Source organism: Protopterus annectens, chromosome 2.part2 (genome assembly GCF_019279795.1).
Source record: "Protopterus annectens isolate FY-2018-M chromosome 2.part2, PAN1.0, whole genome shotgun sequence".
Taxonomy (NCBI): Eukaryota; Metazoa; Chordata; order Ceratodontiformes; family Protopteridae; genus Protopterus; species Protopterus annectens.
Genome location: NC_056730.1, coordinates 1,083,803,624 through 1,083,825,203, shown reverse-complemented (window position 1 = coordinate 1,083,825,203; position 21,580 = coordinate 1,083,803,624). Strand labels below are relative to the sequence as shown.

Sequence of the window (21,580 nt, the reverse complement as noted above, 5' to 3'; positions counted from 1 at the left end):
AGAAACCAATGTTAATTCTTAAGGCATATATAAGGCAAGAAAAAAAGGCTCAGGTGTTACGTATTACTCTGTATCAGCCAAGGTCAGAGTAGGTGTCCTTGTCAGTGTCCACACTCCAGTAATGTGTGTTTTTATGAAAGAACTGTAATGGTAATAAAAACAAAGCAGCATTTCTTAACATAATTTCTAGAAATCTGAGTCTTGTCTTTATTTTCCCCCCTGCAGTAACACTTACCGTATGATTGAACAGGATGACTTTGACATTCCAACAAAGCTTCACACAATTGTGAGGGGTGAAGACGAGGCAGCAATGGTGGAGTCTGTAGGCCTGGCTTTAGTGAAGTTGCCAGATGTTCTTAATCGAATAAAACCAGACATCATGATTGTTCATGGAGACCGGTTTGATGCACTGGCACTAGCAACTGCTGCAGCTCTGATGAACATTCGGATAATTCATATTGAAGGTGGAGAAGTCAGTGGAACCATTGATGACAGTATTAGACATGCAATAACCAAGTTGGCACATTATCATGTTTGTTGCACACGGACTGCAGAACAGCATTTGATTGCAATGTGTGAGGACCATGATCACATCTTGTTAGCTGGCTGTCCATCTTATGACAAAATGCTGTCTCTTAAAAATATGGATTCTTTGAACGCCTTACGTTCATGGCTAGGTATGTACAGTTGATTTAATTATTTTCCTTTCAGATAATTTCAATATGATATATTGTACTGTAGAGCTAAATAATTATGATAGAATGTTATTGTGACACATAACCAGCCACATTTTCTTGGCTTAAAAGGTAGGATGCTTAGTCTTTTTTTTTTTTTTTTTTTAACAAAACAAAATACTTGTATGAGCTTGTGTAGTGCAACTGTGGGAAACTGCCAGATTTGTAGTCTGGTAGCTGCCTTCATCATACGTAGTTCTGCTTATTGTTTCAAGATATTTATGGTGGATTCCATCATTTTTTTTTTTTTTAATTTTTAAAATGGTCCATCCCTATCTTCACATCACATTTCTTGGGATAGACCTCTACAGCTGTGCTTATGTACACAGTGACATTACTGTGAGGAACATCAGAGATTTGGGATGCATGGCTAGGCTTAAAAAGGCCCTTGTGGTCGTTAGCCTAGTAAACACCTATGGACCTATTTGGTTACTTCCTGTTGTCATGAACTAGATTCCCTACATCTCTGTTTAAGCACATAATGATGTAACACTTGGAAAAACACCTGTATTCATCCTTGTTGGCATGAATAGGGGTGTATTTTGAATACCTTTTTCAGTGTAATAGTGTCACTTCAGAGATGGATGCACTTCTGTTGATAACACGTCATTATTTGTGTAGCAGGCTGTTTAACTGGAATCAGTTTTATTGAGTAGGATAGTTCACCAAAAGTGTTCCCCTGCTTCAAAGGGATGTGTGATCCTGGAGTACATATGTTTAAGGAAGGGGCTGGGGGACAAGCACCCCCACCTCAAAAAAATCCTGGGTTATATATCTCTTTGAAGGGATCAAACACTACAATATGCCCTACTCACAAAATTGCCCTGCGTATAACAGACCTAACTAAACCTTTTTCAGCTTAGTGTAGGAGATTAACTTTTAAAGATTTTTGCAAAACCACAGAGAGGGCACTCTGATTTACTGAAAAGAGTACACAGTACGGATACTGTTTAGTAGTTTTCTTTCTGACAGAAATATGGTATGCAAATGGATTGCATCCTACTTATTGAGCTTTGAAGGGACAGAATTGAACATGTCTTGAGTGAGAAATGACCTTTCGTTTATCCTTTGGGTGCTGTTGGTGTCTGTCAGCAGTTAAACAAGACAAATAAAGCAAATAGTATGCTGTAAGTGTAGTACGCAGAACATTCTCAGCTGGAGAATGGCAGTCATAATTCCGCTGTGCAAGGCTAGTTCTTTCTGGAGAGTTTACCATGTAAAAATTTAGATATGGCAGAAGAGGTTTAGTGGGTAACAAATAATTGTTTGTGTCTTGTGCTGTTTGATGGGGATCTGAATATTTATTCCTTGTAGAAGATGAGCTGGGCATAGTTGCAGAAGAGATGTAGAAGTCTTTTTATCAAATAAGATTGGGTTTCAGGAACACACTGTTTTTCACAGAGAAATGACTTGCTGGCATTGGAAGGCATGGATTGAAGTTGGAGAGAGGACAGTTTTTAAGAGATATAAAGGTGAATTAGTTGATGGAGTTTTTTGTGAGCAATTGTTGCATCCTATCAGAGGGATTAGTGTAGCCTAACACAGTCACAGGATTTCAGTGTGTGCATACTAAACCTAAAGGTATCTTGAAAAGTCAATGATGTGGGGTGATCTAAGTATTCTTTGTGCCTGTTTAGTAGATGTTTTTATCATTAAAGAAGTTCTACATTTTTGTAGTTGTTTTGCAAAAACAAGTGTAAAGTTGTAGTTTTATGCTGCTGGCCAAAGATATAAATGATCTTCTGACCCAATCAATAATTCTTTGCAGATTGCATATTATTGCACTCTAAATTTACATGTTATTGCATTCTAAATGTTGAATGCAGCAAAACTCTACAACTTTATATATTTTTTGACCCTAGGACAAATAAGATATCTGATTATTAGTACATTTTGTGAATGTGAATAAATTAAAAAAAAAAAAAAGCATTTTGCAAGCATAATAATCTTTTTAAGTCCTTGAATGCAAATGGTGGAACTACAGTGTCTACTACTACTTTGAGATACTGTGTGCAATAATGACAGTCACTTCAGAGAATACCATTTCCAAGTAGGGTTACCACCTGTCCCACTTTGCAAGGGACAGTCCCACTCTGAGCAGTTGTGTCCTGCAAAAAAATTGTAAAAATGGTAAATGTCCTGAGATTTTTAGGACAAAGTTATTTCCTATATTTTATGTAATAGTTGCATGAAACAGTTATGCTGTACCTGAAACACCTAAATGTTATAAGAAATAGAATAAACAACTAAAATGCTACAAGAATAAGCTTTTATTAAGGCAAAAAAGTGAAGTTCTGTACTTTGTACTGGCAGTGGGTATGCTTTGGCCTGCAAAATCTGACGTTTGTGCCAAAAATGTCCCAGTTTGGGCATTTGAAAAGGTGGCAACCCTATTTCCAATGCTATTAAATGAAAGGAGAAGTAAGGATCACTATCTTTATTTGAAGAAGACCAGTAAAAAGAAATGCAGACAAACTTTATTTTCCTGTTAGGGTAAGCAGAATAGTTGGGATATAAAAATCAGAAAGCCATGACTTTGTAATGTGACTCAGTATGGCAAAGTACATTAGTGATGCTGGTTTGTAGGTAGTAGGGCAAGGAAAATTTAAAGTCAGCGAATGTATGAGGTGCACCCAGGATGACACATACTGCATGTAACTTAAAGAAAGAGTTAATGAAATATTGCTTAGTCAAGAAAATGAACACTTTTAAAGCGTAAAAAAGAAAAAATAAGTAGAAGAGTCTTTGGAATATTTGTGTTACTGGCAGGCAAGTGGCAGTACTCAGTGAAGGTTTCAAATATAAATCTGATTTAAAAGTGTATAACAGTATAATCTTTCTACTTGAAACAAGAAAGCAGCATTTCTCAAGGTGACACATAGAGGACTCAGGCAGAAAAAAAAAATCCAGCACTATCTAGGTGAACGTGATAAATGTAAACAGTTAAAATCAATGATTTCCATTTTCATAATTGTCTGTGCAAATCTTGAAGCACCGAATAATCTGTTATATATTTGGATATGTCTGCTTAATTAGGTTACCCGGAATGGCAGTTTTTGCTTTATTTATGGAAGGTAATCCTCCTGAAGGAATAAAAGGGAAACTAACTTTGCTTGTCACTGAAACACTCCATTGGAATATTTATGTTCAGAAATAGAGCACAAGCTTCTTCATAGGGTACCAAAAACATCCTACAGTGAAGAGCAAAAAGGAGGCTTAAGATCTCAGAATTGAATCCCGTACTAATCCATACAGCTGTAAACTTATGAGTTTGACTGGTCAGTATTCCTAAACTAAACAGTTACGAGCCCAGAGCTGGTCAGAGAAAAAGCAGCCTATTAAAAGCCTGTATGACATTGACAGAGAGCGCACCAGTTAGATTACCATTGTACTAGGCATTATATATGTTGTTGGTAAGGGAGAGCGGTGATGTGAATATGATGTGCCTTTTTGAAAGTCATGTTGGTGCTCAGTGCAAGCCGAGCTTTTTTAGGTAATTTTTGAGTTGGCAGCATACTGCCTTTTTAAGCAGCTTTGATAGGTCAAGATAGTAAGAATGTATGTGTGAATAACTAAGGCTTGGTTCTGAAAACAGGGGTAGCTAAACATTTGCAGGGGATAGAAAAGGAGACAGGTCAGTTAAAGAATGATTACATGCAAAAGAAATGGAGATGAAAGTGTTGCATACTGTGGCAAATTTTGGAAATAATCCATCCAATGCAGATTTGTCATAGGACGTTGATGCTCTTAATCCAGGGATTAACACGGGCAAAGGTAACTACTTGGTAGTGAATTCAAATGATTTTGTTGCTGTATGCTCATGGTGAGAGCAGTAGTCATTGGTAATATTGATATGGTGTTTGGAGGGGGGGAGCTCAGACGTTTGCAACGTCAAGTGATGAGTGGCTGTTAAAGGGCAGTGACAGACATGGGCTGCTGTTTGATCTTATGATACATTTTGGGGATTTAACAGTAATGTGGCCTACTTCTTTTTACATTTATATTATGGCAGCACACACTCAAGCTTCTTGTTTATTATTGTCTGTAGTCTACCCATACTTGTTTTCTGGCAACAGAGTTCTCCCTTACTTTCTTAGCTCTGTAGCAGTCTGTGTAAGTTCACTTTCATTGTGGCATGGCTAACATAGAAAAGCATATGTGTATATATATGTGTGTATATATATATATATATATGTATATATATATATATATATGTGTGTGTGTGTGTGTGTGTATGTATGTATATATATATATATATATATATATATATATATATATATATGTATATATGTATATATGGGTCCCCTACACATGACGAAATTTCAGAAAGCCAATTCCCATATGGCTGAGACCATATGATCAACTTATGAAATTTCAGTGATGCAGAACGGGTATCTCCGTATAGTGTGGAATGGGAAGATTCCCATCTTCAGTACTGAAGTGCATTCTCAGAGTTGGTATATTTAAATTGCAGAGGGGGGTACAGCCCCCCTGCTAGCAACGTATAGGTAAGTTTTTTTTTTTTTTTTTTTTTTTTTTACATGTTCGAAATTTCAAAAGTCGATCATATTGGTCTTGACCATATGGGACTCGGCTTTTTTGAAATTTCGATCATGTATAGTAGACCCATATATATTTTTGTTTGGCTATTTGAAATGACCAAGAAATCAAAGTACTTCTAGGAGCTTTTGTTGTCTTGCAGGAAACAATATAATCATCATGTAGTAATTACTGAAAATAAGAGAATGAGTGAAGGGTGTTTTAAATCTTTCTGGGTGGTTGGTTAGAAGTTGTGAAGTATATTATGCTTTCCAGTAGTCAGGACTCAGCACTTTTTTCAGTTTGTTTGTGTCTTTCGGCTTTTCCCGGTTAGGGGTCGCCACAGCGGAACTCCGGTCTGCTAATGATTGGCAGTAGAGTTTTACGTGCTGGCTTGCCAGGCCTAACGCACAACCTTCAATGAAGGAACGCCCATTCACACATGTCACCACACAGAAGACACACTGAGAATCAAACGAGCAACGTCTTACTGTGAGGCGACAACGCTACCTCAGCACCACTCAACACTTTTTTCAGTAATTTGTGTAAAAGCATGATTGTTAAGAAAGTAATTATAGGTAGCACTGTTAGTGTTACGTCTGCAGCTGGTTCCTTTCTTTGGGACTTTTACTGCAGTAACTTTTAATGCATCATGTTTTCTACTTCCTTTATGACAGTTTGCAAAAGTTTTTGACTTGATTTCTGGCAGTGACTAAGTACATTCGTCTATGAACTGTGTATGTTTGTCTACGTGAAAGATGTTTGCATAGTCTGAATATCCAAGAGAATAATAATGCGTCTTGAAAACCCAACTTGCTTGTCTTCACTTTTCATTTAGTGTCAGGATGTTTTCTAGCTGTAGAAGCCCACCTGCGTTTGATGAAAGTAAGCCCTGTGAAAGATGGAAAAAGATGGCTGTGATCTGGATTCTATTTACTGAGCTATGGAAATTTCAGCAGGGGATGTGAACACAGGTGAAGGCATCCCCACTTTAGTAACTAGACATGATTTTACACTGTCAAATGAGGGGAACGATTAGATTTATGAGATGCACTCTGATTTAAATCAGTTTATAATTGACACAGTTTGTGTCAGATTATAGAAACTGATTTTGAGTAAAGACATAATTGGGTGCATAACTATAGCATAATGCCCCTATATGTGGTGCTTGCTTTTAAGTTGTTAGACACTGCATGCTTAAATGTAAAAGATTAACAACTTGCACTGAATTTATTTTTGCCTTGCCGAAGTCACCCTGAAGTACCGTTTTGGAGACTGGCCTTGCAGTGGGCATAACATAAAATCAGAAAAGAGCATATGTCACAGAGCTGAAAAGAAAAGCTAGCTGAACAGACAGAAGAGCTGAGTGAGTCTGTCTAAATGCAGTAGTTAAATATGGGAGAAGGACCAGATGTCATGTATAATAGACCACCTATCACTATGATGAGATGTTCATCGTGCATACAGCTGCAGTCATCACACTTGGGTTATCCTGCCGTCAGGCGGGTCCTCGGTCGGCCGAATTCCAAAGTCTAGGTCCGGCGTCGGTTGTCGTCGCTTCTTCCCTGACGTCAGTGCAGCAGGGGTATAAAAGAGGCAGCCAACGCCATTTTCTTCAGTCTTTCTTGCCACGTGGTGCCCGAAGCAGAAGCAGTTCGCAAGTGCCGGTCGGCTAGCTCCTGAGATTTACGAACAGTATTTCAGCCGAAGTCTTCTTTAAAGCTAAGTACCCCGTTGGGGAAACTTTTCTTGCCTCAGACCGATGTCAGACAAAGATAATAATTGCATTTCTTGTGGGAAGCAAATACCGCATAAGGATTTTCACTCTTACTGTATACCTTGCTTAGGGCCAGACCACGATGTCTCGGCCTGCCGTTTTTGTGCTAGGTTCAACAAGCGCACTATTAAGCGCCGGGCGGAGTTCGCCCTTTATTATTTTGGCAAAAAATGTAATTATATCATGTCATCGGATGCACCGACGCCAGTTTTAGGCAAAAGACGCAAGGATAAGGATAGGCATCCGAGGCCTGCACCGAGTACTGAGATCACGCTTAGGCCGACTACCGGTTCTCCGGTTCTCAGTGAGGCGCCTACGCAGCCCCTGACTACCGATGAATCCATTTTACCGGCGACTTTAGTGCCTGAGGCCGCAGGATCCTCGGTCTCCATTCCCACTGCTGATACCGATGCCACTCTTGGCGGGGAAACCGAAATTTTAGCGAGGCCTGCCATTTCTGAAGACGTTTTCAGGCCTACCGCCTCCCCTATGAAATCATTCACTAAGACAAAAGCTGCAATGAAAGTTACAAAACAAGGTCCTCAGACCCCCTCTCAAGGCCCCATGCCTAAAAAACAGATGCTTAAAATGGCTGAGGATTTGATTACTCTCATCAGGGGTTCTCAACCCCCCCCCTCAGACAAAAGACCCAGGTTGGAGGAAGACTACCCTTCCTCAGACCAGGCTTCTATTACTTCAGACCATTCTGAGGACCAGGATTACACCTATTCCCCATTTGAAGATTCTGATGCTGAGGAGTCCATTCCCTCGGTATCCCCCCCTGAGGACTACTCTTTTGGGGAAACCCTGCATACATTGAGAGAGCACTTCCACTGGGAAGGCCAAGATTACTCAGATTCCAAGAAAAGGCTCAGGGAATTTCTACTACTTCCCCAGCATAGGCGCCTGGCTATTCCTCCTGTCTTAGCAGAAGCCAGTCTTAATCCAGACTCATTACCTCCAGCCCCTGTTAAACCAGACAGATATTACCGGGTTCCTGATTCTCACCAGTTCCTTTATAAAAGCCATTCTACTGACCCAGAAACAATTTCACAGGGTCCCAAGGGGATTAAGGCCTCTACTGCTAAAAACCCTTTGCCTTCAGAGAGAGATTCTAGAGCATTAGAAAGGTGGGGGAAAAGGTGTATACATCAGCCACTTTAACCATGAGGGCGTTAAACTGCCAATTGCATATGTTAAAATACCAACAGTTCTTGCTCTCTCAGCTGAAAGGCAAAATGACACAAACAGAACAACCAGACTTGAAAGAGTTGTAGGATTTGTTGTATGGAGCAGAACAAGTAGGGAAACATACCTTGCAGTGTGGTTTTGATGCTTTAGAGGCCTCATGCAGAGCTGCTGTCACGGGGTCTGTCATACGTAGACATGCTTGGCTCAAAGAGCAAACCTTACCAGATCATGTCATAGCAAAGTTATTAGATGCCCCACTACAAAACGATGAATTGTTCGGCGTAAAAGCTGAGGAGGTACTAAAGAAAATGGAGGAAAAAGCGAAATCTATGCAAACAGTTAAAGATTTCTTGCAGGTGCAGCCTCCACGCTTCAGCAGAAACTGGCCTTCAAAAAATTGGTCCTTTCCAGCCACAGACAGACCCCAAAGGGGCAGATACAGATGCCCAAGGGGTAGAGTACAACCTCAAGAATCTTACAGAACTAGACAGTGGCAAACACCAGCTCCCAGAGGTGGAGAAGATAGACCACAGTCATTTAGAAAGCAGATGCAATGACTTTCCCCTATGCCTGCCAAACAAAGATATAATGGCAGCACCTTTGGGCGAAAAACTGGCCTTATTTTCAAAAAACTGGTACATTGTTACACAGGACAAATGGATTCTGGATATTATAGACAGAGGCTACAGGTTTCACTTTCACACCCTTCCAAAAATGAGAGGCATGCCAAACCTGCCACAAAATCAATGGGCAGAGGCACAAAAGCAAATTTCAGCTCTCATGGATATGAAAGCAATTCAAGAGGTACCTGCAAAAGAACAAGGTCAAGGTTTTTATTCAAGACTATTTCTGGTACCAAGGAAGGACAAAGATTGGAGACCCATCTTAGACCTATCTATTCTAAACACATATCTAGAGGTACCAAAATTCAAGATGCTCACATTACAGCAACTTCTTCCCGTGCTGGGCAAGGAGTCTTGGCTGGTAATGTTGGACCTCAAGGAGGCATACCTGCATGTCCCTATCAGACAAGATTGCAGAAGATACCTCAGACTTCTTGCAGGTTTAACTCATTACCAATTCTCTGCATTGCCCTTTGGCTTATCTACTGCGCCCAGAGTGTTTACGAAATGCCTGGCATCAGTAATTGCCTTCTGCAGACAGCGGGGAATCCAAATCTACACATATCTAGACGACTGCCTGATCCAAGTAGACAGAAAGGACCTTCTATTGCAACATCTGGCGTTTGTAATAAAACTGTTAAACTGTCTACGGTACAAAGTGAACAAAAAAGAAATCAAAACTAATACCTTCTCAACAGATAACTTTCCTGGGTGCCAGCTTAAATACAACAACCCAGATGGCCTACCTCACTCCAGACAAACAAGGGCAACTGTCTCAATACTACAACAAAATGGCAACTTTAACCAGGCTAACTGCAAGGAAAATCCTGCAGGCTCTAGGGTTCATGGCATTTTGCATTCTACTAATACCATTTGCAAATCTGCATATGAGGAAACTACAATGGTACCTAAAAAAACTTATGGTCTCAGCACAGCCACAGCTTGGAAACATTTATACCACTCATTCCATGCCTTCAAAAGGAAATGTTGTGGTGGGCTCAAGCATGCCAAAGAAACACAGGTCTTCCTTTCTGTTTACCGCAAGCAACTCAAATCATCACAACAGACACCTCAGACTACGCCTGGGGAGCACACATGGCAGGTCAGTGTATTCAAGGAAAATGGTCCCAAAAAGAGATGCACCTACACATCAACCAAAAGAAGATGCTAGCCGTGCAAAATGCTCTTATGACCTTCAAAGACCTACTGCATCCAGGCCAGCTATTAATAAGGACAGACAACACCACAGTCATGTGGTACATAAACAAACAGGGGTGAACGCATTCATACCCCCTGTGCAGGCAAGCCATGACCCTGTGGAACACAGCACTGGAATTACAAATTCAACTACAGGCACAATTCCTGCCAGGGAAGGAAAACACACCATCAACAGATAACTTTCCTGGGTGCCAGCTTAAATACAACAACCCAGATGGCCTACCTCACGCCAGACAAACAAAGGGCAACTGTCTCAATACTACAACAAAATGGCAACTTTAACCAGGCTAACTGCAAGAAAAATCCTGCAGGCTCTGGGGTTCATGGCATCTTGCATTCTACTAATACCATTTGCAAAGCTGCATGTGAGGAAACTACAATGGTACCTAAAAACTTATGGTCTCAGCACAGCCACAGCTTGGAAACAATTATACCACTCATTCCATGCCTTCAAAAGGAATTTTTGTGGTGGGCTCAAGCATGCCAAAGAAACACAGGTCTTCCTTTCTGTTTACCACAAGCAACTCAAATCATCACAACAGACACCTCAGACTACGCTTGGGGAGCACACATGGCAGGTAAGTGTATTCAAGAAAAATGGTCCCAAAAAGAGATGCACCTACACATCAACCAAAAGAAGATGCTAGCCGTGCAAAATGCTCTTATGACCTTCAAAGACCTACTGCATCCAGGCCAGCTATTAATAAGGACAGACAACACCACAGTCATGTGGTACATAAACAAACAGGGGGGAACGCATTCATACCCCCTGTGCAGGCAAGCCATGACCCTGTGGAACACAGCACTGGAATTACAAATTCAACTACAGGCACAATTCCTGCCAGGGAAGGAAAACACACTGGCAGACAACTTAAGCAGAAATATGACAGACCCACACGAATGGAAGTTGCATCCTCAAGTCTTCTCAAACATAACTCAGGCATGGGGACAGCCAGACATAGATCTATTTGCTACCCACAGAAATTACCAGTTGGAAAAAATTTCTGCTCAAGGACCTATCATCCACAGGCCTGGAAAGTGGACGCACACTCTTTCAATTGGACAACATTGACAGTCTATGCCTTCCCGCCTCTACCTCTACTGGCCAAAGTCCTATTAAAAACCAGAGCAGAGAGGCCACAAATGATTCTCATTGCTCCAGACTGGCCATGACAGCACTGGTATCCTCTCCTAAAAAGCCTGTCACACTCCCCACCATGGATCCTTCCTCAAGTTCCTCTTCTGTTGTCCCAGCACAACTACAAGTCCCTTTACAGCCAGCTCAGAACTCTAAATCTAGCTGCATGGAGAATACCTTAATTTACCGACAAACTCTCCTCTCCAAGGAGGTACAAGATGTAATCTTGGAGGCCAGTAGACCCTCTACTAGAAAAACATACTCCACCAAATGGAAACGTTTTTGTTCCTGGAATCAAGCAAAGGGTCAGAAACCTCGGGTAATAAATATACCTCAGATTTTACAGTACCTAACTGAGATGTTAAACAGTGGCCTCTCCTTCTCTTCCATCAAGATCCACGCTTCAGCCATTTCAGCACAATACAATACGGATCCTCCTTTATTCTCACATCCTCTATTAAGGCAGATGTTCTTCATCTCACATTGCTGCAGTCCTTACACTTGGGTAGTCCGCTGCCCTCGGTCGGCCCGAATATCAAAGTATTAGGCTGACGTCGGTCAAGGCGCTTAAGACTGACATCAGGACGTCAGGGTACAAATGCGCATGACCGACGTCATATCCTCAGTCTTTTTTGCCGCATGGTCCGATGCAGAAGCAGCGTTGCAAGTGCCGTTCGGCGTTCTGAAATTTTTCGAATTCGGAGTTTCAGACCGAGTCAAAGTTGGCTAAGTACCCCGTTGGGGAATATTTTAGTTTTTTCTTGCCTCAGTGGTTTACCGGATGTCAGAAAAAGTGAATAACTGTATTTCTTGTGGGAAACAGATACGCATAGAGATTATCATACTTTGTGTATTCCTTGTTTGGGGCCTGAGCACGACGTTGTTGGGTGTCGCTTTTGTGCTAGGTTCAATAAGCGCACTATTAAGCGAAGGTTAGATTGTGCCAGGTTGGTCTTTGGGAAGCGGTGCAATTATAAGATGCCGTTGGATGCTCCGACGCCCGCTTCTTCGAAGAAGCGCAAAGACAAGGCAGCTAAACCCAGGCAAGAAGAGTCGTCCGTACCGGACGCCGGTTCTTTAGAGACGTCAGTGGAACCGGTGGTTCCGCCGGAGGCTTCTCTGGAGTCCCAGGGGGAGACTTTGTTATTGCAGGATGTGGCCTCTCAGGAGGCAGGTCAGGTGGAAGGGGCTTCTCAGGTTACTGTACTCCCCTCCCTTCCTAGGGTGGTTAGGCCCTCTCCTTCTGTTTCTAGGGCTTCTCCCAGAGGCAGGCCAGGTTTAGCTTCTGTTGGTGTCACTCCTAGTTCTTCAGGATCTGTGCCCAAGAAGCACATGCTTAAAATGGCAGAAGATTTAATTACTTTGATTAGAGGTTCTTTGCCCCCTCCAGATAAGAGGCCTAGGGTGGAACCAGAGTTGGGGAGTTTTGAGCAGCCTTCAGATGTTTCAGAGTCTTCGGCTGAAGACTTGCAGGAGTACTCTCCTTATTCTGATTCTGATGCAGACGATTCGACCCCTTCTGCTTCTCCACCAGAGGATTTTTCTTTTTCAGAGACTCTTCATTCCATGAGGGAACATTTTAAGTGGGAAGGTCAGGACTTCTCTGATTCCAGGAAAAGGCTTAGGGAGTTTTTGCTTTTACCCCAGCATAGGCCTTTGGCTATACCTCCTGTTCTGGATGTTGTGGAAGATGTGTTTGCGGAGGCTTCACTTAATCCTGATTCTTTGCCTCCTGCTCCTGTTAAACCGGATAGGTATTATAGGGTGCCTGAGGCTCATAAATATCTTTATAAGAGTCCTAGGCGGACCCAGAAACTGTTAGTCAGGGACCTAAGGGTGTCAAGGCCTCTGTTGTAAAAAATCCGGTTCCTCCAGATAAAGAGGCCAGAGCTTTGGATAGATGGGGAAAGAAAGTCTATACTTCTTCCACCTTAGCTATGAGGGCTTTGAATTGCCAGTTTCACATGTTGAAATATCAGAACTATCTTCTTTCTCAACTGAAGTCTAAGGTAGATGCTCTGGCGGAAGGCATTGAGTGTAAGGAATTACAAGATTTGGTACATGTCTCTGAACAGGTGGGTAAGCATTCTTTACAATGTGGTTTTGATGCTGTACAGGCCTCGTCTAGGGTGGCTGCCACTGGGTCAGTTCTTCGCAGGCACGCCTGGCTGAGGGATCAGAATTTATCTGAACATGTTAAGACAAGGATTTTGGATGCTCCTTTACAGTCTGATGTGTTGTTTGGTTCACCTGTTGAGTCAGTCTTGAAGAAAATGGAAGACAAGGCTAAGTCTATGCAGACTGTTAAAGATTTTTTGCAAGTCCAGCCTCCGAAGTTTAGTAGGAATTGGCCTGCTAAGGGGTGGACATACCCTTCTTATGATGCACAGTCTAGGGGTAGATCTAGACGTGGTAGGGGCAGAGCTCAGGGCTCCTTCAGACCTAGAACAGGGAGTTCTCCTGCACAATCTTCAGGTGAGGGCAGGGGCCAGTCCTTTCGTAAACAGGCCCAATGACCTACCTTTTCAGCTGCCAGATCCTTCTTGCCTGGGAGCACCTTTGGGAGGAAGGTTGGCACTCTTCAGGGAAAATTGGAGTTTGATTACCCAAGACAGATGGGTATTGGATATCATACACCAAGGTTACAGGTTTTATTTCCATACCTTGCCTCCTTTCAAAGGCATGCCGGACGTTCCTCCTCAGCAAAGACTAGAGGCTCACAAACAAATTTCTCTGCTGCTCCAAATAGGGGCCATACAACCGGTCCCTCTGCCAGAAGTGGGCCTAGGATTTTATTCTCGCCTGTTCCTAGTATGAAAGAAGGGGAACACGTGGAGACCAATTTTGGATTTATCTATCCTCAACACTTATCTGGACATTCCCAAGTTCAAAATGTTGACGTTACAACAGCTTTTACCTCTGCTGGGCAAAGATCACTGGATGGTGACTCTGGATCTCAGGGAGGCTTACCTTCATGTTCCTATCAGGCTAAGTTGCAGGAAGTATCTGCGTTTTCGGGCTGGGACTTCTCATTATCAGTTCTCTGCATTGCCCTTTGGCTTATCTACTGCACCCAGAGTGTTCACGAAGGTTCTGGCTCCAGTGATAGCTTTCTTCAGGCTAAGAGGAATACAGATCTATCCTTATTTGGACGATTGCCTGATTCTGGCCCAAGGAAAGGACGAACTTCTTCATCATTTGCAATATGTGATAGCAGTGCTAAGATGCCTGGGGTATTCTGTGAACGAAATAAAGTCCAGTCTAGTACCCTCTCAGGACATGTGCTTTCTGGGTGTGAGACTGAATACAGCATCCCAGATGGCCTTTTGACCCCGGACAAACAAAAGAATCTTTCTCTTTACTTCCATCAATTGTCTCATCAGTCCAGGCTGACTGCAAGGACAGTCCTTCAAGCCTTGGGGTTCATGGCATCTTGTATTCTGGTGCTTCCCAATGCCAAACTGCATATGAGGAAGCTACAATGGTATCTCAAAATGTATGGACACAGCACTGCCAAGATATGGACACTGTCATTCAGATAATACCTTGCATTCAAAAGGAATTTTTGTGGTGGGCTCAGGAATGTCACCTAAACAAGGGACTCTCTGTGACCCGGCCAGAGGCGAGTCAGATTCTAACGACAGATGCCTCAGACAAAGCTTGGGGAGCTCATCTAAATGGAAAGTGGGTACAAGACACGTGGCCTGCCAGACTTCAACATCTACATATCAACTTGAAGGAGATGTTAGCAGTCCAATTTGCATTAATAGCTTTCAAGGATTTACTTCTTCCAGGACAGGTGTTGGTTCTAACAGACAACACAACTGTCATGTGGTACATCAACAAGCAAGGGGAACACATTCTTATCCTCTATGCAGACAAGCAATGATTTTGTGGGAGACTGCTCTCAGTTTACAGCTAAATCTTCAGGCAAGGTTTCTGCCGGGAGCACAGAACTCCTTAGCAGATGTGTTGAGCAGGCAAATTATGGATCCCCACGAGTGGAAATTGGATCCTCATGTATTTCAGAAATTGACAGTGTTATGGGGAACTCCAGACATAGATCTGTTCGCTTCTCCACTAAACTACCAGCTGCCAAAGTTTTGCACAAAAGGTTTCATCCCACAGCTTGGAAAGTGGATGCTCTTTCATTCAATTGGAACAATCTTCATGTGTATGCCTTTCCACCTCTGCCTCTCCTCCCAAAGGTACTCCTGAAGGTCAGACAGGACAAGCCAAAGATGATTTTAATAGCTCCAGATTGGCCTCGACAGCACTGGTACCCATTACTGAGAAGTCTGGTATGGGAGCCTCCATGGCCTTTGCCTTCGATTCCACACCTGCTGTCTCAGGAGAACAGTCATTTACTCAATGTCAAACTTCACTCTCTTCACCGGACAGCCTGGCATATTCTGATGTTCTTCATTCCACATTGCTGCAGTCCTAACTATTGGGTAGTCCGCTGTTCAGTCGGCCCGAATACCAAAGTATATGGCTGACGTCGGTCAGGGCGCATTAGACTGACATCAGAACGTCAGGGTACTAATGCGCATGACCGACGTCATATCCTCAGTCTTTTTTGCCGCATGGTCCGATGCAGAAGCAATTTTGCGAGTGCAGGTTGGCGTTCTGAAAGTTTCTGAAGCCAGAGTTTCAGACCGAATCAAAGTTGGCTAAGTACCCCGTTGGGGAATATTTTGGTTTTTTCTTGCCTCAGTATTTAACCGGATGTCAGAAAAAGTGAATAACTGTATTTCTTGTGGGAAACAGATACCTCATAGGGATTACCATACTTTGTGTATACCTTGTTTAGGGCCTGAGCACGACGTTGTTGGATGCCGCTCTTGTGCTAGATTTAACAAACGCACTATTAAGAGAAGGTTAGACTGTGCCAGGTTAGTGTTTGGGAAGCGTTGTAATTATAAAATGCCGTCGGATGTTCCGTCGCCGCTTCGGCTAAAAAACGCAAGGACAAAACAGCAAAGCCTAGAGTGGAGGAACCGACAGTCCCAGACGTCGGTTCTTTAGAGGGCTCAGTGGAGCCGGAGGTTTTGCCAGGTGTTTCTTTGGAGTCTCTGGGAGAGACTTTACTGTTACAGGATGTATCCTCTCAGGAAGTAGGCCAGGCTGAGGGGCTTCTCAGGTGGCTGTTCTTCCCTCTCTTCCTAAGGTGGTTAGAGCCTCCCTTCAGTTTCCAAGGCTTCTTTGAGGGGCAGGCCAAGTTTAGCTTCTGTGGGGGTTTCTCCTAGTGCTTCAGGATCTTTGCCTAAGAAACATATGCTTAAAATGGCAGAGGATTTGATTACTATGATTAGGGGTTCTATGCCCCTCCTGATAAGAGGCCTAGGGTGGAACCTGAGTTTGAGAGTTTTGAGCAATGCTCGAGGCTTGAGTCTTCGGCTGAAGACTTGCAGGAGTACCCTCCTTATTCTGATTCTGATGTGGATGATTCTACTCCTTCTGCTTCTCCTCCTGAGGATTTTTCATTTTCAGAGACTCTACATTCCATGAGGGAGCATTTTAAATGGGAAGGTCAAGATTTCTCTGATTCCAGGAAAAGGCTTAGGAATTCTTGTTTTACCCCAGCATAGGCCTTTAGCTATACCTCCTGTTTTGAATGTGGTGGAAGATGTTTTGCAGAGGCTTCCCTGAATCCTGATTCTTTGCCTCCTGCCCCAGTTAAACCGGATAGGTATTATAGGGTGCCTGAAGCTCATAAGTATCTTTTAAGAGTCCTAGGGCGGACCCGAAACTGTCTCTCAGGGGCCTAAAGGTGTGAAGGCCTCAGTTGTTAAAAATCCTGTCCCTCCTGATAAAGAGGCAAGGGCTTTGGATAGATGGGGAAAGAAAGTGTATACTTCTTCCACTTTAGCCATGAGGGCGTTGAATTGTCAGTTTCACATGTTAAAATATCAGAATTATCTTCTTTCACAGTTGAAATCTAAGGTGGATGCTCTGGCGGAAGGTATTGAGTGTAAAGAGTTGCAGGATTTAGTTCATGTGTCTGAACAAGTGGGTAAACATTCCTTGCAATGTGGTTTTGATGCTGTGCAGGCCTCCTCCAGGGTGGCTGCCACTGGTTCTGTTCTTCGTAGGCACGCCTGGTTGAGAGATCAGAATTTAGCTGAGCATGTTAAAACAAGGATTTTGGATGCTCCTTTACAGTCTGATGTGTTGTTTGGTTCGCCTGTGGAAGCAGTTTTAAAGAAAATGGAGGACAAGGCTAAGTCTATGCAAACTGTTAAGGATTTTTTGCAGGTGCAGCCTCCTAAGTTTAGTAGAAATTGGCCTGCTAAGGGATGGACTTATCCTGCTTATGATTCCCAGTCTAGGGGTAGGTCTAGACGTGGTAGGGGCAGAGCTCAAGGTGCTTTTAGGCCTAGGGCAGGAGTTCACCTGCTCAGACTTCTGGTGAGGGCAGGGTCAGTCCTTTCGTAAGCAGACCCAATGACCTGCCTTTTCAGCTGCCAGTACCTTCTCGCCTGGCGGCACCTCTAGGAGGAAGACTGTCTCTTTTCAAAGAAAATTGGGATTTAATTACCCAAGACAAATGGGTTCTGGATATCATTCACCACGGTTACAGGTTTTATTTCCATACCTTGCCTCCTTTCAAAGGCATGCCAGACATTCCTCCTCTACAAAGACAAGAGGCTCACAAACAAATTTCTCAGTTACTCCAGATAGGGGCCATTCAGCCGGTTCCTGTGCCAGAAAGGGGCCTAGGATTTTATTCTCGCCTGTTCCTAGTACCGAAGAAGGGGAACACGTGGAGACCAATTTTGGATTTATCTATCCTCAACACTTATCTGGACATTCCAAAGTTCAAAATGTTGACGTTACAACAGCTTTTACCTCTGCTGGGCAAGGATCACTGGATGGTAACTTTAGATCTCAAGGAAGCTTACCTTCATGTGCCTATAAGACTAAGTTGCAGAAAGTATCTGTGTTTTCAAGCTGGAAATTCTCATTATCAGTTCTCTGCATTGCCCTTTGGCTTATCTACTGCGCCCAGAGTATTCACAAAGGTTCTGGCTCCAGTGATAGCTTACTTCAGGCTAAAAGGAATTCAAATCTATCCTTACTTGGACGATTGCCTGATTCTGGCTCAAGAAAAGGAAGACCTTCTACAGCATTTGGAATATGTCATAGCAGTGCTAAGATGCCTAGGGTATTCTGTGAACGAAATAAAGTCCAGTCTAGTACCCTCTCAAGACATGTGCTTTCTGGGTGTGAGACTGAATACAGCAGCCCAGATGGCCTTTTTAACCCCGGACAAACAAAAGAATCTTTCCAGTTACTTCCATCAACTATCTCTTCAGTCCGGGCTGACTGCTAGGACAGTCCTTCAAGCCTTAGGGTTCATGGCATCTTGTATTCTGGTGCTTCCCAATGCCAAACTGCATATGAGGAAGCTACAATGGTATCTCAAAAATGTATGGACACAGCACTGCCAGGATTTGGACACTGTCATTCAAATAATACCTTGCATTCAAAAGGAATTTTTGTGGTGGGCTCAGGAATGTCACCTAAACAAGGGACTCTCTGTGACCCGACCAGAGGCAAGTCAAATTCTAACGACAGATGCCTCAGACATTGCTTGGGGAGCTCATCTAAATGGAAAGTGGATACAAGACAAGTGGCCTGCCAGACTACAGCATCTACATATCAACATGAAGGAGATGTTAGCAGTCCAGTTTGCATTAATGGCTTTCAAAGAGTTACTTCTTCCAGGGCAGGTGTTGATTCTAACAGACAACACAACTGTCATGTGGTACATCAACAAACAAGGGGGAACACATTCTTACCCATTGTGCAGGCAAGCAATGATTTTATGGGAGACTGCGCTAAGCTTGCAACTAACTCTTCAGGCAAGGTTTCTGCCGGAGCACAGAACTCCTTAGCAGATGTGTTAAGCAGACAAATCATGGATCCCCACGAGTGGAAACTGGATCTTCATGTATTTCAAAAGTTGACAGTGTCCTGGGGAACTCCAGACATAGATCTGTTCGCTTCTCCACTAAACCACCAGCTGCCAAAGTTTTGCACAAAGAGGTTTCATCACACAGCTTGGAAAGTGGATGCTCTTTCTTTCAGTTGGAAAAATCTTCATGTGTATGCTTTCCACCTCTGCCTCTTCTTCCAAAGGTGCTTCTAAAGGTCAGACAAGACAAGCCAAGGATGATTTTAATAGCTCCAGATTGGCCTCGGCAGCACTGGTACCCATTACTGAGGAGTCTGGTAAAGAAGCCTCCATGGCCTTTACCCTTGATTCCACATCTGTTGTCTCAGAAGGACGGTCGTCTGCTCAATGTCAAGCTTCACTCTCTTCATCTAACAGCCTGGCATATTCTGTTTTGAAAGACAGCAGGTCTCAACTTCCTCAACAAGTTTTAAATGTGATTATGGAAGCCAGAAGACCTAGTACAAGGAAAGTGTACAGAAAAATGGAAGAGATTTTTATTTTGGACTGCAGCAAAGAATTTGGAGATTTCAGAGCCTAATTTGAGTGTGGCTCTTCAATATCTTACTGAGTTATTGGACAAAGGTTTGTCTTTCTCTTCCATTAAGATTCATGCTGCAGCAATTTCAGCTCACTATGATTGTGACCCACCATTGTTTTCACATCCTTTGTTCAAGCAATTTCTTAGAGGGGCAAAGAATATAAGACCCCACGTAGAGCTCCTACTCCTGCTTGGGATCTCAATTTTGTGTTGGAGAAACTTACTCTACAACCTTTTGAGCCTGCAGCTACTGCTGAACTGAAATACTTGTCATGGAAGACTGCTTTTTGTTGGCCATTACTTCTGCAAGAAGGGTTTCTGAGTTACAGGCCCTTATGGCGGTTGAGCCTTTTGATTTTTCATAAGGATAGGGTATCATTACGTACTAATCCTTCCTTTATGCCTAAAGTGGTTTCTAGTGTGGCTTTAAACCAAACTATTCATTTGCCTACATTTTATGCAGATCCCCAAAATAAAGGGGAAAAGATTTTGCACACTTTAGATGTACACAGGCAATTGCGTTATTATTTGAGCAGGACTAAGGATTTTAGGCAGTCTCAGCAGTTGTTTGTTTCTTTTGCTTTGAGTTCTCAGGGCAAGCCTGTGTCAAAACAAACTATTTCTAGGTGGATTGGGTTTTGCATTGCATTTTGTTATTCCCATCATGGCAAGGAGATTCCAGCTGGGATTAGGCCTCATTCCACTAGGGCTACTGCCACTTCAACAGCTTTTTAAGGGGTGGCAACTAAGGATATTTTGGAGGCAGCTACTTGGAGTTCAGTGCATACTTTCTCTAAGCATTACCACCTTCCTCTCTACTCTAAGTCTAGGGCTGGTTTTGCCACAGCTATTTTGCAAGGCATGTTATCAGCTCCTGCTTCCTTATGATTTGCCAGCCTCCCTTACCTCTGCTTTGGGATTCTACCCAATAGTTAGGACTGCAGCAATGTGGAATGAAGAACATAGTACAGTTTTGTACCTACCATAAATGTAGATGTTCGAGGATCCACATTGCTGCAGTCCAATTTACCCTCCCTCCTTCCCCTCTGTGTTTAGGGGTGGTTGTGTAGGTGAGGTTATATTCTGCTAATTTTGTATATTTTGTATATATTTTGGTGCAGATATGTTGGGAGTTTTTGGTTTTGGCCTTATCTTTTCAGGGTCTTCTGACATCTGGGGCAAGAAAAGACTGAGGATATGACGTCGGTCATGCGCATTAGTACCCTGACGTTCTGATGTCAGTCTAATGCGCCCTGACCGACGTCAGCCATATACTTTGGTATTCGGGCCGACTGGACAGCGGACTACCCAATAGTTAGGACTGCAGCAATGTGGATCCTCGAACATCTACATTTATGGTAGGTACAAAACTGTACTTTTTAAACCCTGGAGGGTCTCAGCTTCCACAGCAAGTTTTGAATGTTATTTTGGAGGCCAGAAGGCCTAGTACAAGGAAAGTGTACGCAGATAAATGGAAGAGATTTTTATTTTGGAGTACAGCAAAGGAATTTGATGTTTCTAAGCCTAATTTAAGTGTGGCTCTTCAATATCTTACTGAGTTACTGGACAAAGGTTTGTCCTTCTCTTCTATTAAGGTTCATGCTGCAGCAATTTCTGCTCACTATGACTGTGACCCACCATTGTTTTCTCATCCTTTGTTTAAGCAATTCCTTAGAGGGGCAAAGAATATAAGACCCCACGGAGAGCTCCTACTCCTGCTTGGGATCTCAATTTTGTGTTGGAGAAACTCACTCTACAACCTTTTGAGCCTGCAGCTACTGCTGAGTTGAAATATTTATCTTGGAAGACTGCTTTTTGGTTGGCCCTTACCTCAAGTGCGAGAAGGGTTTCTGAATTAC

General features: G+C 42.9%; 1 protein-coding gene across 1 annotated transcript in view; it reads left to right on the top strand.

Annotated features, from left to right (window-relative positions):
• The window catches only part of GNE (glucosamine (UDP-N-acetyl)-2-epimerase/N-acetylmannosamine kinase), an 852,948-nt gene that overhangs the window by 337,544 nt on the left and 493,824 nt on the right, over positions 1 to 21,580 (top strand). Inside the window, exon 3 of the mRNA XM_044064307.1 lies at positions 226 to 677. Coding sequence (XP_043920242.1) covers positions 226 to 677 — 452 coding nt within the window. The remainder of the gene's footprint in view (positions 1 to 225; positions 678 to 21,580) is intronic.